At 47.8% G+C, this 16,638-nt stretch overlaps 1 protein-coding gene across 1 annotated transcript in view; it reads left to right on the forward strand.

The window, feature by feature from the left end:
* LOC311238936 (xenotropic and polytropic retrovirus receptor 1 homolog) overlaps nt 1–16,638 on the forward strand; it is a 145,267-nt gene that overhangs the window by 92,961 nt on the left and 35,668 nt on the right. The window contains exon 5 of the mRNA XM_084327136.1: nt 12,812–12,961. Coding sequence (XP_084183262.1) covers nt 12,812–12,961 — 150 coding nt within the window. The remainder of the gene's footprint in view (nt 1–12,811; nt 12,962–16,638) is intronic.

The following is a 16,638-nucleotide window of genomic DNA, read 5'->3' on the forward strand; positions in this document are numbered from 1 at the left end:
GTGTTACAAAGGATCAGATTAAACCGAATATATATATTTATTGATTGATATATATTGCATAGTATTTGTATATCGTTTGATATCCCTTGTATATTCCTTGTACATATACACGGAATGTCCCTTTAGCCTAGTACAGACCATAATATTTCATTCTCCTATTGGACAGCGGTCCACAGGCGCCGGGGCCGTGCCTCCAGAGTCAGGTTCAAGGCCACCGTCAAGACATGTCTGTACATGCCCGGCCTTGCCCAGGGATACGAGACAGAAATGAGGTTGGCACTAGATTGTTCGCCGTGCATATAAATATGGCGCAGGTGAATACAGAAGTAGAGTTACCCAATAAGTTGAAGCCTCACCCACGATACTCCGTGCGGTGAAGTATGGCCTGTTTGGCCCCAAATAGAGCATTGAGACCGCGTGCGAATTAATAACTGAATTGTCAGAGTTTGGCGCTATACCGTCGAGTGCGACATATTTCTATTAAGTCAGTAATAGTCTATTTGTGTATAGTGTATCGTGCGGCTAAAGTTCTACAGTGACCAGCATCACCAACGCTTCTTCGTATCAGCTAGAGTGCTTATCCAGGCTGGTCTGCTTTCATGGCGCTTTCACCCAAGGAGACCTAGACGAGAACCGTGTGGACATGTACACTGGATTAATCTACCCGACGACTACATAGCCCTTTGCGGCTGGATTATATTTGTTTTGGTCCTGTGATTTATGGAGCGGAGAATCGCCGACGCCTACACGTGTGGGATTTACCCTGTGAGGAGCCAAGTCGAGTCTGCGCCTCAGAGAGCCTGAGGCCGGCTAGCTTTCTTCACTGTGGAGCTACAGTCTACGGAGAACAGCTGTATTCGTCTGTGGATCAAGAGACTATTGCACCATCTCCTGTACTTGGAGTCTCCTTAGTCATCGTTGACCAGACTCTCTACTACCGACAGATCCTCTACCCCTGCTGGCTTACAACCGGGGGGACCCTTCCAGTATCTCCCGCTATATATTACTAGTGTACCATAGATATAATTCCCTAAGATTCAGGTTGTATAATTACCTCCTGCGTAACCAGAGAATGGACATTCATTATTGATTTGCCTACGCACATTCCTTTGCCTTATAAGCGCATCCAAGGTAAAATAGAGAAGTATATTATGTACCTTTTGCTGCAATAAATACTTGATTACACCTTTGTGTGGAACCGATTCATTGTGGGAAGTGTTCATCATATTTATATATCATGTACTGTATGGCCAGTAATTAAAGTACATAAAGCGGTAGTGGTTTAATGATACCATACTTATCAATACAGTCAGGGAATTGTACCCCTCAGTTACAATTGGTCCTTCGAGCCGGAGGGTAACTAGTGTAATATTAATATAGTGGTATTAATATTGACATGGCCTATGATGAACACTCCACAAAACGGTTCTCCTAAAGTAGATCGCCCGCAGCGTAGACGGCAGACACCTCAGTACTTAGAGGATTACGTTGCCAATATACTACCTAGCTTTCTACAGACGGTAAACGCGGAAAAAGTAGATAGTAAAATTATGTCCGACCCTATCGACCAGGCTACCCCGCCAATAGAGGCCCTAGTGGGTTCTAACGTAACTGACCAAGCTCACGGTAGGGACCAGGAGGGACCCGACATGACTTTACCCCCCGCCAAGACCGAAGAAGTAGTCCCCGGAGAGCTCCAGGATAAAGACAGCTCTCCAGGGATGGAACTCTACCCGCTACAAGAAGAGGAGAGCACCCCGGAGATGGATCTCCAGGACTCGCCACAGGAGAACAGATCTCCAACGAGTACTGCCAGGAGCGGATCACCTCAACCAGCGTCTTCCCCCAGCGAGGCGGACAAGATGCTGGCACAGGCATTCCTCGCCAGCCTAGCAGCCTCAACAGAGCGCGATCGACTCCAAGCACAGACGCTTAGTGAGCGCGAACATTCTTCCATGGAAAGAGAACGCCTTCAGGCGCAGCAACGGAGCGAAGAAGATCGTATACGTCTAGAGATTAGACGCCTTCAGACGGAAGAGAATATGGTAAGGGACCGGGCCGAAGCCCAGCGCGCCGCCGCCGAAGCCCAGCGCGCCGCTGCCCAAAGAGAAGCAGAGCGCGACCTCGCTCTCACCAAGCGCGAAGCCGAGCGCGACCGATTACAAGCGCAGATAATGGAGCAGCTGATCACCAGGGCAACACCCCCTCCCTCCGCACGGGGTTCCAGGGCCTCGTCAAGACAAGGGTCAAGGGCACCCTCCCCTACCCGATCAAGCGACCCTGAGCCCGACCACCAGAGAGAGCCTATACCCCCCTCCGAACCCCTTCCCCGACCGGTCCAAGTGAGACCCAGCTACAAGGAAGAAACGGTCTACACCGCGGAGAGGCTAAATAGACGACTACAGGATCTAGAGGACCTGCCAGAGGAAGAAGAAGAGGGAGAGGAGGAGAGTCAAGCCCGACAGCAGCACAGTACTCCACAGGACCAGGAGGTCCAGTACAGCCCAGGCTCTACCCCCGTGGCTCTGCGCTACAGACCCCCGACTCAATTCACGGGTGAGCTTGACGCACGACCAGCCCCGAGGAACAGCACCTGGATACGCGGGCCATGGTACCCAGCAGGTACCAGCCCACCAAGAGGCGTAAGAGGAGACTCGCCTAGGAGGCCTCTCTTCCAACGCTCACCGATGTGCCAGCCATCCATGGCATCATACATTGGCACACCGACGTTTCCGGACTTCACCCACGAGAACAGAGCACAGTACACGGAGCTACGAATGTGCTTAGAGACAATGATGTCCGATGTAGCTGATGAACCGTACAAGTATGCTATCCTACTGAAGCACCTCAAGGTGCCCCGAGCGCACAATATAGCGCTGGCCTATGCCACCTCTACTACCCCATACACAGCGGCTCTAGCAGCACTCGACCAAAGATATGGACGCATATGGGACTACGTAATACAAGAGATAAGGCATATTGACCGCCTACCCCCAGCCACAGACAATCGCTCACTAGATGACCTGTCTATCAAGGTACAATCCCTGGTAGGGATGCTGGGGGCGCAAAGAGAAAAGGGTATGCACGAACTGTACGCGAACTCTAATGTCGAGAGGATTTTAGAGAAGCTTCCGCCCGCCCGACAAGAGCGCTTCAGGCGGCAAAGAGACCACCGTGATCCTAACGGTCCCGAGCCATCCCTCCTAGACCTAGCCGACTTCCTGGCGAGAGAAGTCAACAGCCTACGGTTGGATACGTTCATGCGGAGCACCCCAAGCTCCAGAGAGGGACCTAGGAGAGCAAACGATGGCCGAAGATTGGTGACCGTCATGCACCAATCAGAATCAGTACCGAGCAGCAAGAACCACAGTACCCCCTCGATGAAAGAGAAGTGGAAGATGGTGTGCCCGTACTGCGAAAAGGAACACTGGTTGTCACAATGTGACACATTCAAGAAGATGACCGCCGACGAGGTGAGTCAATGGATAAAGTCCAACCGACGCTGTTACCGATGTGCGTGCAGTCACATGGCAGCCGATTGCCGCTTAAAGAAGAGGTGTAGTCGGTGTGACGGAGCCCACCTAGATGTCCTACACGACAGTAACAGAAGAAAGCCTGCACCCTCAAGCAGCACAAAGGCAAGTGTTATGTACATTGACCCCGCCAGCAGCGGGGGCGCCCGGGTGCTCTTAAAGGTGGTCCGCGTAACACTGAGTTACCAAGATAAGGTCATGGACACTTACGCCGTCCTTGACGACGGGTCAGAGAAGACCCTTCTCCTCGCGTCCGCTGCGGCCCAGCTGGGGCTGCGGGGGAGCGAAAACCAGATGACGATTCGGACAATAAGAAGAGATCTAAAGACGATAAAGGGCGAGAATGTCTCCTTCACTATCGCAGCAAGCGGGCAGCCAGAGAGACGGTATAGGATTACTAATGCTTTCACCAGCCAAGAAATAGGCCTGTCGCAGTACACCTACCCAATCGCCAAGCTGATGGATAAATATGTGCACCTGCGTCAACTACCTATACCGCTCATAGACGGTGCCACCCCGACCCTGCTGATAGGCTCCGACCATGCAGACCTCATCGTCCCGATTCACCGGGTCCACACAGGGCCCAGAGGCTGTCCTGCAGCAGTCGAGACCCGCCTAGGATGGACATTACAAGGCCCCCTCGCTAAGTCTCTTAACCGAACAGCAGCCACTAACTGCCTCCACTCCAGAGTGACAGAAGAAGACACCACCCTCCTACAGCATGTCGAGAGGCTATGGACACTAGAGACAATGCCCTTTAAGAACGAAAAGAAAGACATTCGTTCCAAGGAAGACATTTACGCTATAGCCCTCCTCGAGCAGGGGACAAAGAGAGTCAAAGTCAACGGAGTGATGAGATACGCAACTCCACTCCTGAGGCGAGAGGGTATGCCTACCTTCCACGCCCCAAAAGAAGCGACGGAGCGGTATCTATTGAACACAGAGCGGCGCCTAGCCCGAGACCCCGCTCAAGAGACGGTGTACCGCGCTGAGATTAACAAGCTAATCACAGCGGGACACATAAAGAAAATTGACATTAAAGAGGCCGATCAGACGACCGAATCATGGTACGTGCCGCACCACAAAGTCCACCACAACGGCAAGGATCGTATTGTGTTCAACTGCAGCTACCAGATCGGATCACAAAATCTGAATAAAGAGCTCTTGCCCGGCCCAACACTCGGCCCCTCTCTACTAGGCGTGTTACTACGTTTCCGCCAAGACAAGGTGGCCATCAGCGGCGACATCAAAGGGATGTTCCTGCAGGTGAGACTAGTGGAGGAGGACAAGCCCCTGCTGCGGTTCCTATGGAGAGAGAGGATCGGGGATGAGCAACCAGCCATCTATCAATGGGAAGTCCTCCCTTTCGGAACCACATGCAGCCCATGCTGTGCTACGTTTGCACTGCAAAAACACGTCGCAGAGGACCCAGCAGCTGATGAAGAGGTCCGACAAAGTGTAGGAAATAGTTTCTACGTGGACAACTGTCTGCAAAGCGTATCGACGCCAGAAGAAGCCGAGGCCCTTCTACTCAAGCTCCGCGCCTCCCTGATCAAAGGCGGCTTTGATCTCAGGCAGTGGGCCAGCAGCGACCCGCAAGTATTGCGCAGCCTCTCCCCCGAGGACAAGGCAGCAAGCAGCGAGACCTGGATGGCGACCATCCCAGGAGAAGCCCAAGAAATGACATTAGGACTAGTCTGGCGCTTCAAAACAGACTCGCTCCACTATAAACACACACCCCTGACCAAGGAGCAGGGAAGGTCGACTGCACTACCGACCACCAGACGGAGTGTATACAGAACACTCGCCAGACAATATGACCCGTTGGGATGTATTCTACCTTACACCACCAGGGCAAAGATGATTGTAAGAGCGTTATGGGACAAGGACCAGGGCTGGGACGACCCCATACCCGAACACCTTGCATCCACATGGAGAGAGTGGGAGACGGAACTCAGCTCACTCCCAGGTGTCAACATACGCCGCAGCTACTTCCCACCCACAGTGAGGCCGGAGACGTGCCAGATGGACCTGCACGTCTTCAGCGACGCCTCCGAAGTAGCCTACGGGTCGGTGGCCTACTTGCGTGCCCGAGAGGAGGGAGGAGAAATACATACTGCTTTCATCCTGGCTCGCTCAAGAATAGCCCCACGAAAGCAACAATCTATCCCGCGTCTAGAGCTCTGCGCAGCCCTAGCAGGAGCGCAACTCGCCACGTTAATCCAACGTGAACTCACCATTCCGGTGCAAAGAACAATCTTGTGGTCAGACTCCACGACAGTACTCACATGGATCCGGTCTGATTCGTGCAGATACAAGGTCTTCGTGGGAGTCAGAGTCACAGAGATTCAAGATTTAACAGAAGTAGCAAGCTGGAGGTATGTGGACACAAAACACAACCCAGCTGACGTCATCACCCGGGGAATGTCCCTGGATGACCTCACCCGTCACAACCTATACAGTGACGGGCCAGAGTTCCTCAAGCTCCCGGAAGAAGAGTGGCCTACACCCACCCCACGGGAAGCGAGTAAAGAGGAGGCAGAAAACAAGAAATCTATGTTCTGTGGATTGAACACACTCGTCTCCACAGACCCCGACATAGACGATTGCCTCACCCTAGAGAGTGCGCAGCTAAAGACATTCCTGTGGCACCACCCAGAGGTTCAGCTCACTACTGACATTACAGCAGCTGACTACGAAGAAGCAGAACTTCTTCTACTACAACGAGCCCAGAGAGACTCGTTCCCCGATGAGCTAGACTGTCTACAGGGAGCAAAGCCCGTCCCATCAGACAGCAGACTGCTCCACCTAGCCCCCGAGACCGACGCCCATGGTCTCATCAGAGTGGGTGGTCGTCTGCGGAGAGCTCCAGACTTACCGGATGACGTCAAGTACCCGATAGTCTTAAACAGCCGACACAAGGTCACAGAGCTGATCATAAAGAAATACGACGAGGATGTGCATCACGCCGGGGCAGAGAGAGTCTTCGCGGAGATCAGACGTCGTTATTGGATACTGCAAGGGAGAGAAGCAGTGCGGCGCTTCCAGCGAACCTGTCTAGACTGTCGTAAGTGGCGAGCGCAGCCCAGTATACCCCGGATGGCTGACCTACCTCCCTGTCGCCTCCGACTCGGCGACAAGCCTTTTCACTCCACCGGTATGGACTGTTTCGGCCCGCTGTATATAAAGAAAGGAAGAGGAACCGAGAAGCGGTGGGGTATTGTATTCAAATGCATGACCACCCGAGCGATGCATATAGAACTCCTTCCAACCATGAGCACAGACTCATTCCTTATGGCCTTCCGAAGATTCACATTGCGGAAAGGCAAACCGTCTATATTATTGTCTGATCACGGGACGACCCCTCACAACAGACATTGAGTAGTGGACAGTGTGGTTAATCTGTCTCTGCTTAGCTAATTAGGTGGGACTAATTAGGAGGCGGCTGTTACAAAGGATCAGATTAAACCGAATATATATATTTATTGATTGATATATATTGCATAGTATTTGTATATCGTTTGATATCCCTTGTATATTCCTTGTACATATACACGGAATGTCCCTTTAGCCTAGTACAGACCATAATATTTCATTCTCCTATTGGACAGCGGTCCACAGGCGCCGGGGCCGTGCCTCCAGAGTCAGGTTCAAGGCCACCGTCAAGACATGTCTGTACATGCCCGGCCTTGCCCAGGGATACGAGACAGAAATGAGGTTGGCACTAGATTGTTCGCCGTGCATATAAATATGGCGCAGGTGAATACAGAAGTAGAGTTACCCAATAAGTTGAAGCCTCACCCACGATACTCCGTGCGGTGAAGTATGGCCTGTTTGGCCCCAAATAGAGCATTGAGACCGCGTGCGAATTAATAACTGAATTGTCAGAGTTTGGCGCTATACCGTCGAGTGCGACATATTTCTATTAAGTCAGTAATAGTCTATTTGTGTATAGTATATCGTGCGGCTAAAGTTCTACAGTGACCAGCATCACCAACGCTTCCTTGTATCAGCTAGAGTGCTTATCCAGGCTGGGCTGCTTTCATGGCGCTTTCACCCGAGGAGACCTAGACGAGAACCGTGTGGACATGTACACTGGATTAATCTACCCGACGACTACATAGCCCTTTGCGGCTGGATTATATTTGTTTTGGTCCTGTGATTTATGGAGCGGAGAATCGCCGACGCCTACACGTGTGGGATTTACCCTGTGAGGAGCCAAGTCGAGTCTGCGCCTCAGAGAGCCTGAGGCCGGCTAGCTTTCTTCACTGTGGAGCTACAGTCTACGGAGAACAGCTGTATTCGTCTGTGGATCAAGAGACTATTGCACCGTCTCCTGTACTTGGAGTCTCCTTAGTCATCGTTGACCAGACTCTCTACTACCGACAGATCCTCTACCCCTGCTGGCTTACAACCGGGGGGACCCTTCCAGTATCTCCCGCTATATATTACTAGTGTACCATAGATATAATTCCCTAAGATTCAGGTTGTATAATTACCTCCTGCGTAACCAGAGAATGGACATTCATTATTGATTTGCCTACGCACATTCCTTTGCCTTATAAGCGCATCCAAGGTAAAATAGAGAAGTATATTATGTACCTTTTGCTGCAATAAATACTTGATTACACCTTTGTGTGGAACCGATTCATTGTGGGAAGTGTTCATCATATTTATATATCATGTACTGTATGGCCAGTAATTAAAGTACATAAAGCGGTAGTGGTTTAATGATACCATACTTATCAATACAGTCAGGGAATTGTACCCCTCAGTTACATAGGGGGTAGAACGAAAGCGAATTCCTCCAGATATGGAGGTGGCTGACGTTTGCGCTGCGGGCGTTCTAGCTTGGGGGAGCCGCTTGGGGAGTGTTCACCGCTGGCCATGGTCAATATTAATATTATATTAAATATTACACTGATACCCTCCGGCTCGATGGACCAATTTTAACTGAGGGGTTACAAAACCCTGACTGTATTAAAGATTGTGATAGATTAAACCACTGCTAGTTATGTACTTTAATTACTGGCCAGACAGTACATCAAATATAGATGGTGAACACCCACAAGAACACGGCATTGACACAGAAATACTATTGGAGGGTAATTTATTATTATTAGGCAACGTTAGGTTACAGAATGAGAATTAGGGTCGCGCTTGTATGGCGAAGAATATACGTAAAGTCAGTCAAGAGCATAAGTCACTAAGAATAGCAGGAATCCTACGATGGGTCTAAGTTGACGCCACCTGTTGTATAGTAGCAATTATATAGGGCAACACTGGTACCGACTGGAGACAATGGGTTCCCTCCGGGGTGTAAGGCCTGGAGGGTAGAGGAATGTTCGGGTACTCTGTCTGATTCAATGAGGAATAAAGAGACTCCAGGTACAGGAGTCGGTCCTTGTAAACTCCCTTGATCAGCAGCAAAAGCAATAGTTGTAATCCAAATGCCCGACAGCATTGATGACAGCCAGCCAGCCCCGTCCACGAGGCAGGCCCGAGTTGTAATCCTCACGAGGTTGAATCCCAAACGATAGTGGAAATCAACGATGCTCTTCTCCGGTGGTCACATTCCAAATCAATATAATCCAACCAGGAATGGTTCTGCAATCGCCGACGCCGATTCTCCTGTGCACTATACTTCACATTAAATTAGGTCGAACTTGACGTTACTTCACTAAACTCTGACACTTTTACTATTCTATTCGCACATGTTCTAAACGCACGGTTGCTCACTTCAATGTTACCGAACTTGTCACACTGCTGCTTTAGACGAACTGAATGAACACACTGCTGGGCACACCTGCGCCAGCATATATACTTAAGTGACAATCTAGTACCAAACCTCAGTTCTTGTCTGGTATCAATACACTGCCTCTGGGCATGTTCTGACATGCCTGAAACTCGCCCATTGCACCTGTCTGAGTGCGAGACTGCCTGGAGCCTTCGTCAGGGGGCATTATTCATAGGGAAAGTGAATGTTACTATGATTTACACGCAGGCTTAAAGGGATATACCGTGTATATATAAATAATATACAAAGTATATAAAACAATAAATGCAGATTCTCAACTTTAATCTGGCCCTTCACAACAGTAATAATCAACAATAACTCACCGGACAATAACAGAAATAATAACAATGACAGTCCAGTAATTAAATCAGAATGAAAGTAGACTAAAAGACATACAAAATAATAAATACAATACAATGGACACTCGCTCGCTCTCCCCCCCCAGGACCCCAACGTGGGCTATACATCCACTACTTCATTCAACACCAGAAAACTCCAAATGTATATGCGTTCCTTTATCTTATCCACCACAGCTACCCAGACTGTGATGCTGGCTTCATTAACACCTAAAATTCGCGCAGTAGATATCTCTAGATAAATCACATCGAGATAGGTGAGAATCCATACCTTCGGGCACAATTTATCCGGTTGAATCCAGCGTGACGCTATCAACTTTTTGGCAGCTGTAAGACCCGCCAAAATGAGTCTCTTTACATGTACAGAGGTTGATAACTGAGAAACATCATTCAACAACAGAACAGAAGGCAGTGTCGGTATGCTCAGAGATAAAATCTCTGATAATTGAGTGGTAACATTTTCCCAAAAAGTCTCAACAGGAGGGCATTCCCAATACATAATGCATATATGTACCAATAGCATCGTTTGAACACAAGGAGCATCGAGATTCAGGTCTGAGACCCATTAGGTACAATCGTCTAGGGGTCAGATAAGTCCTATGAACAAAGTTAAGATTAATCTGTTGGTGATCTGGGTTGCGTGATGATAGCCGAACATTTTCCCAGACTGCATCCCAATCTAAATCTACCTCCAGCTCTGGGATATCCTTCCTCCAAACCGAGTTTAGGGGAAGGACCTTATATGAGGACGTAAGTAAGTGGCGATAAAAGTCAGAGACGAAGCCTCTCGACGTCTCCTTGTCATAAAATAATTTGTGAAACCTGTGGTGCTCAAGTGGAGCATCCCATGGGACGCCGTGAGCCTTCAGAGCTGCTCTTATTTGTAAATGGAAGAAAAAGGAGGAACTGGGGAGGTCAAATTTGTAGGATATATCTTGAAAACTGCGGAGACCAGAGTCATCAAAGATATTCCCCAATGTGTGTATGCCTTTCTTTTCCCAACCAGGGTATCTGATAGGTTGTTGTCCAATAAGGAGTAAATTGTTATTAAATAGGGGAGAATGCATGTGCCATTTATGGTGGTTAGTACATGTTTTCTGTGTGTCACGCCAAATCCGGATCACATGTGTAATAAGAGGGCCAAATCTTAAGTTGCATTGCTTAATTGATATGTTGGTGTACACTATATCCTGCAGTCTATGTGGGGCCACTATCTTCTCCTCCAATGGTCTCCAGGATACTGCTGCTTGAGAATCAAACCAGGTGATCAGTGGTCTTAAAGAGAACGCTTTAAAGTAATATTTGAAGTCTGGAAAGGCTAAACCCCCGTCGGTTTTATTTATCTGTGCAGTGGATCTTTTTAATCGTGGGCGTTTGTTGTTCCAAATGAATTTATATGCAGCAGAGTGCAGTTTTTGCCAGTAACCAGCAGGGGGGGTAACGGCAACATGGAGCTGATGAAGTTAATTCTGGGCAAAACATTCATCTTAACTATTGACGCTCGGGCCTGTAATGAGTTTTTTTATTTTGACCACCTGCTGAAGTCATCTGTGATCCTGTCTCGCAAGCCGGAGTAATTATACTTCACTGTCTGGCCTATAGTGGGGAATATTTCAATTCCAAGACATTTAAAGTGTTCTACCATGAGTATTTTTGCTGGGAGGATGGTAGCCTTCGCAGTCACATTGAGTGGAAGGAAGGCCGATTTTGGCCAGTTGATCTTAAATCCCGATAGACTGCCAAAATCATCTATTACTTTGAGAAGATGAGGTAGGGAGGTGGTGGGGTTCTGCATGAACAAGAGTACATCATCTGCATATAAGCTGATGTGATGCTGTGTGCCCTTAATTGAGATCGGTGATATGGTCTGGGATTGTCTTGTGTACTGAGCTAAAGGTTCGAGGGATAGAGCAAATAGTCCGGGACTAAGAGGACAACCCTGTCTTGACGAGCGCGATACAGGGAAGAGTGGCAAGCAGAGTTTACCTGTTAAAATCATGGCCGATGGACCTGTATATAGCACTTTGATCATATGGATGAACCCTTCACCTAACCCCATCCTTCTAAGTACTGCCCATAAATAAGACCACTCCAGCCTGTCAACTGATGACTTTTTTTCTTAGTCTGGTTTGTTCATAAAAAAGAAGAAATTGAGATCAATCAAGATTTTTTTTTTTTTTTTATTGGTCAACTGTTCTGGAATGTACTTGAAAGTACTGCGTTTTACTTTTACCTCGAAATTGCTTGAGTTTACAAAAGGTCCTTTGTGCTATATATATTATTCCTAAAATTGCTGCACTTTGTTAAAAATTGTATTGATCTGTTGGTCTGTGTAGTAGCTAATACAGGATTTTGCTGCTTAAACGTATGTATAATGTATATTCATTGATTCACTCGTATACCAAAATTCATTTGAATTAAAAAAATATTGCTTTTCGCATCAAATATGTGATTAAAATGTGATTAATTTAGATTAATTAACTATAAAGTCTCGAATTAATTCGATTAACATTTTTAATCGAGTCCCACCACTAATTACAATACTACTGCTATTACTACTACTACTGCTATTATTACTACTACTGCTATTACTACTACTACTGCTATTACTACTACTACTACTATTACTACAACTACTACTGCTATTACTACTACTACTACTACTGCTATTACTACTACTACTGCTATTACTACTACTACTACTACTACTACTGCTATTACTACTACTACTGCTATTACTACTACTACTACTACTGCTACTACTATCACTATTACTACTACTGCTATTAATACTACTACTACTACTACTACTACTACTACTACTACTGCTATTACTACTACTACTGCTACTACTACTACTATCACTATTACTACTACTGCTATTAATACTACTACTACTGCTATTACTACTACTACTACTACTACTACTACTACTACTGCTACTGATACTATCACTATTACTACTACTACTGATATTACTACAGCTAGTGTTCTCCGAGTACTAGGTTGATACTAGTCAGATCATAGTCATATTACTGAGATGCAGCCTGGTTGTTTCTACAGCAGGGAATCTGCTAATACTAATGTCTCTTTCTCTCTCTCTCTCTTTCTCTCTCACTCTGTAGAATTTGAACTTCACTGGTTTCAGGAAGATTCTGAAGAAGCATGATAAGATCTTGGACACGTGTCGTGGGGCAGACTGGAGGGTGGCTCACGTGGAGGTGGCTCCTTTCTACACCTGCAAGAAGATCACACAGATCATCTCTGAGACTGAGGTACACACACACACACACACACACACACACACACACACACACACACACACACACAGATCATCTCTGAGACTGAGGTACACACACAGGGAGCGAAATTAACTTTTTGACTCACCGGCCAGTGGCGGGTAGATGGGAAGAATCTACCCGCCAAGCGTATTTCTTACCTGCCAAATTTTTTTTGATTAAAAAAAATATATATATATATTTTATATAAAAAAAAGATTTTTAAATAAAATATATATTATATAATCATACTTGTAGTTGTATTATCTGCGAGACATCGCCACCACGCAATAAGTCAAAATGCTCGCTATCTGCAAACAGCTCCACTGTCTGTGTGTATACTTGAGTAGCCTCCAGCTCCAGCAAGGATTCTCCGGCCCTGCAGCTAGACCCTATATTCAGCTAGACCCTACATTCAGCATGCAAGGATTCTCCGGCGATGCAGCTGGACCCTATTGGTATAACGTAACGTTACGGTTCTTTTGTCAAATCACATTCAACATGCCCTCAGCTAGAATACGCATTCAATCAATGTTATAAGACATTGATATCAGGAGCTATCTGTAGCTACTGCTAGCCCGGTAGATAACGTTAAGACAATTTAGTTTACTGGGACATATAGATCTAACGTGAGCTAGCTAACGTGAGCTAGCTAACGAGGGAACGGAGGTATTATGCACTCGAGTCGACTATTGCTGGAGCATTTGTTGATATCAGCAGCTATCAGTAGCTAGCCAGCTAGATACCGTTAGACAATGCCTTGTCATGTATTAAACTAAAAGTGAATAGTTGACTGGGTCATTGTTTAAACAGTAACGGTAGCTCATGGAGGTCCGCTCTTCTAGACTAGAGCAGACTGCCTCTGTGTTTGTTGACACGAGCACTGCGAGCAGAAGCCCTTAGCCAATAGTATCCCGCTGCAGGGTTGGGCGGATATGACTCGTTGCCATGGTTTTCTTCAAAATAAGAGTATCATACGAACCTAATGTTGCTAACTGCCGGAGCCATCGATATTATGACTGGAGATGCGCTTGGGGCGGAAATGAGACCCGCACAGATTTTCAAAATAAGAGTATCTGTTGTGAAGGATCAGATTAAACCGAATATATATATTTATTTATGGATATATATTTAATAGTATTTGTATATCGTTTGATATCCCTTGTATATTCTTTGTACATATACACTGAATATCCCTTTAGTCTACTACAGCCCATAATAGTTCATTCTCTCATTGGACAAGAACCTGGCGCCAGCAGACAGGCCCCTTGAGTCAAGTTCAATAGTGCCGACGAACATGTCCCAACTAGCCCCGGTTCCGCGTAGGAATACGGCTACCGAAATACGAATGGTACTATTTGTTCACCGTGCATATAAATAGGGCGCAAGTAAAGTAGAACTTTCTTTTAGTCCATTAGTCCTTTACCCTCCAACCTAGTAACAGACGTGAAGCCTCACCCACGACCCACGTGTGGTGCAGTATGGCCTATTTTGGCCCCAGAATAGGCATTGAGACCTCGTGTAAATTCATAGCTGAATTGTCATAGTTTGGCACTGTACTGTCGAGTGGGACGTATTTCTATTAAGTAATAATAGTCTATTATGTATGGTGCATCGTTCGGTTAAAGTTCTAAAGTGAGCAGCACCCCCATCGTTCCTCGCGTTATCTAGAGTCTTAACCAGGCTGGGCAGACCACGCGTGGTGCTTTCATCCGAGGAGTTCTGGGCGAGGACGAGTGGACCTGCACATTGGATTACCTACCCGGACGACTGCTGAGCCTATACGGCATGGAATATCTATTTGCTTTGGGTGCTTTGATTTGTGGAGCGGATAATAGCCAACGCCAGTGAGTGTTGGAATTACCCCCGAGAGGAGCCCAGGTGAGACGGCGCTCAACCCAGACCGAGGCCGCCTCGCTTCTCCTTCGTTGTGGACCTACAGCTACCGTCTACAAGAGGGCCCAAGTGTATTCATCTGTGGATCAAGATCCTGCGGGCACTGTTTTCTGTACCTGAATTCTCCCCAGGAATCGTTGGCCATGGGATGCAGCTGACGGCTCTCCAAACCCCCCCCCCCCTTACTGACTTACAACCAGCAGGACCCCTTTAGTATCCCGCTATAATCCTTAAGTACCATCGCTATAGTTTCCCTAAAGAACCAGGTTGTATACTTGCTTCCTGCGTAACCAGAGATTGGACATTCAGTGTTGATTTGCCTACGAATACTCATTTGCCTTACAAGTGCATTCAAATCATAAATGTAATTAAGTGAATGTTGTATATACCTTTTGCTATATTAAACCTTCGACTGTTATATTTGTGTGGACCTGGTTTCATATGTGGGAAAGTGTTCATCATACTTAGATATCGTGTACTGGATGGCCAGAAGTTAAAGTACATCAAGCGGTAGTGGTTTAATGATACCATACTTATCAATACAGTCAGGGAATTGTACCCCTCAGTTACAATTGGTCCTTCGAGCCGGAGGGTAACTAGTGTAATATTAATATAGTGTTATTAATATTGAAATGGCCTATGATGAACACTCCACGAAACGGTCCTCCTAACGTAGAACGCCCGCGGCGCAGACGACAGACACCTCAGTACTTAGAGGATTACGCTGTCAGTCAACTACCTAGCCTTCTACAGACGGTAAACGCGGTAAAAGTAGAAAGTAAAATTATGTCTGACCTTAACGACCAGGTTACCCCGACCACAGAGGCCCTAGTGGGTTCTAATGTAACTGACCAAGCTCACGGTGGGGACCAGGAGGGAACAGACATGCCTTTACCCCCCGCCAATACCGAAGAAGTAGTCCCCGACCAGCTCCGGGAGGAAGACAACCCTCCAGAGGTGGAACCCTGCACGGAACAAGATGAGGAGAGCGCCGAGGAGATAGAGCTCCAGGACTCCCCAACGAGGACAGCCAGGAGCGGCTCACCTCTACAAGCGTCTTCCCCCAGCGAGGCGGAGAGGATGCTGTCACAGGCGTTCCTCGTCAGCCTGACAGCCTCTACCGAACGCGATCGACTCCAGGGTGAACGCGATCGACTCCAAACACAGCAGCAGAGCGAAGAAGAGTACATACGCCTGGAGATGAGACGCCTTCAGACGGAAGAGAATATGGCAAGAGACCGGTCCGACACCCAGCGCGCCGCTGACGGTGCCCAAAGAGAAGCAGAGCGCGACATCGCTCTCATCCAGCGCGAAGCCGAGCGCGACAGACTACAAGCCGAGCGCGACAGACTACAAGCGCAGCTAATGGAGCAGCTGATCACCAGGGCAACACCCTCTCCCTCCGCCAGGGGTTCAAGGGCCTCGTCGAGACAACAGTCAAGGGCAGCATCCCCTAACCGACCAAGCGACCCTGAACTTGACCACCAGAGAGAGCCTATACCCCCCGCAGACCCCCTTCCCCGACCGGTCCAAGCGAGACCCAGCTACAAGGAAGGAGCAGCATACACTGCGGAGAGGCTAAATAAACGACTACAGGATCTAGAGGACCTGACAGAAGAAGAAGAGGGAGAGGAGGAGAACCAAGCCCGACGACAGCATAGTACTCCACCGGACCAGGAGGTCCAGTACAGCCCAGGCTATACCCCCGCGGCGCTGCGCTACAGACCCCCGACTCTATTCACGGGTGAGCATGACGCACGACCAGCCCCGAGGAACAG

The sequence above is a fragment of the Notolepis coatsorum genome, assembly GCF_963971535.1.
Source record: "Notolepis coatsorum genome assembly, chromosome: 13".
Taxonomy (NCBI): Eukaryota; Metazoa; Chordata; class Actinopteri; order Aulopiformes; family Paralepididae; genus Notolepis; species Notolepis coatsorum.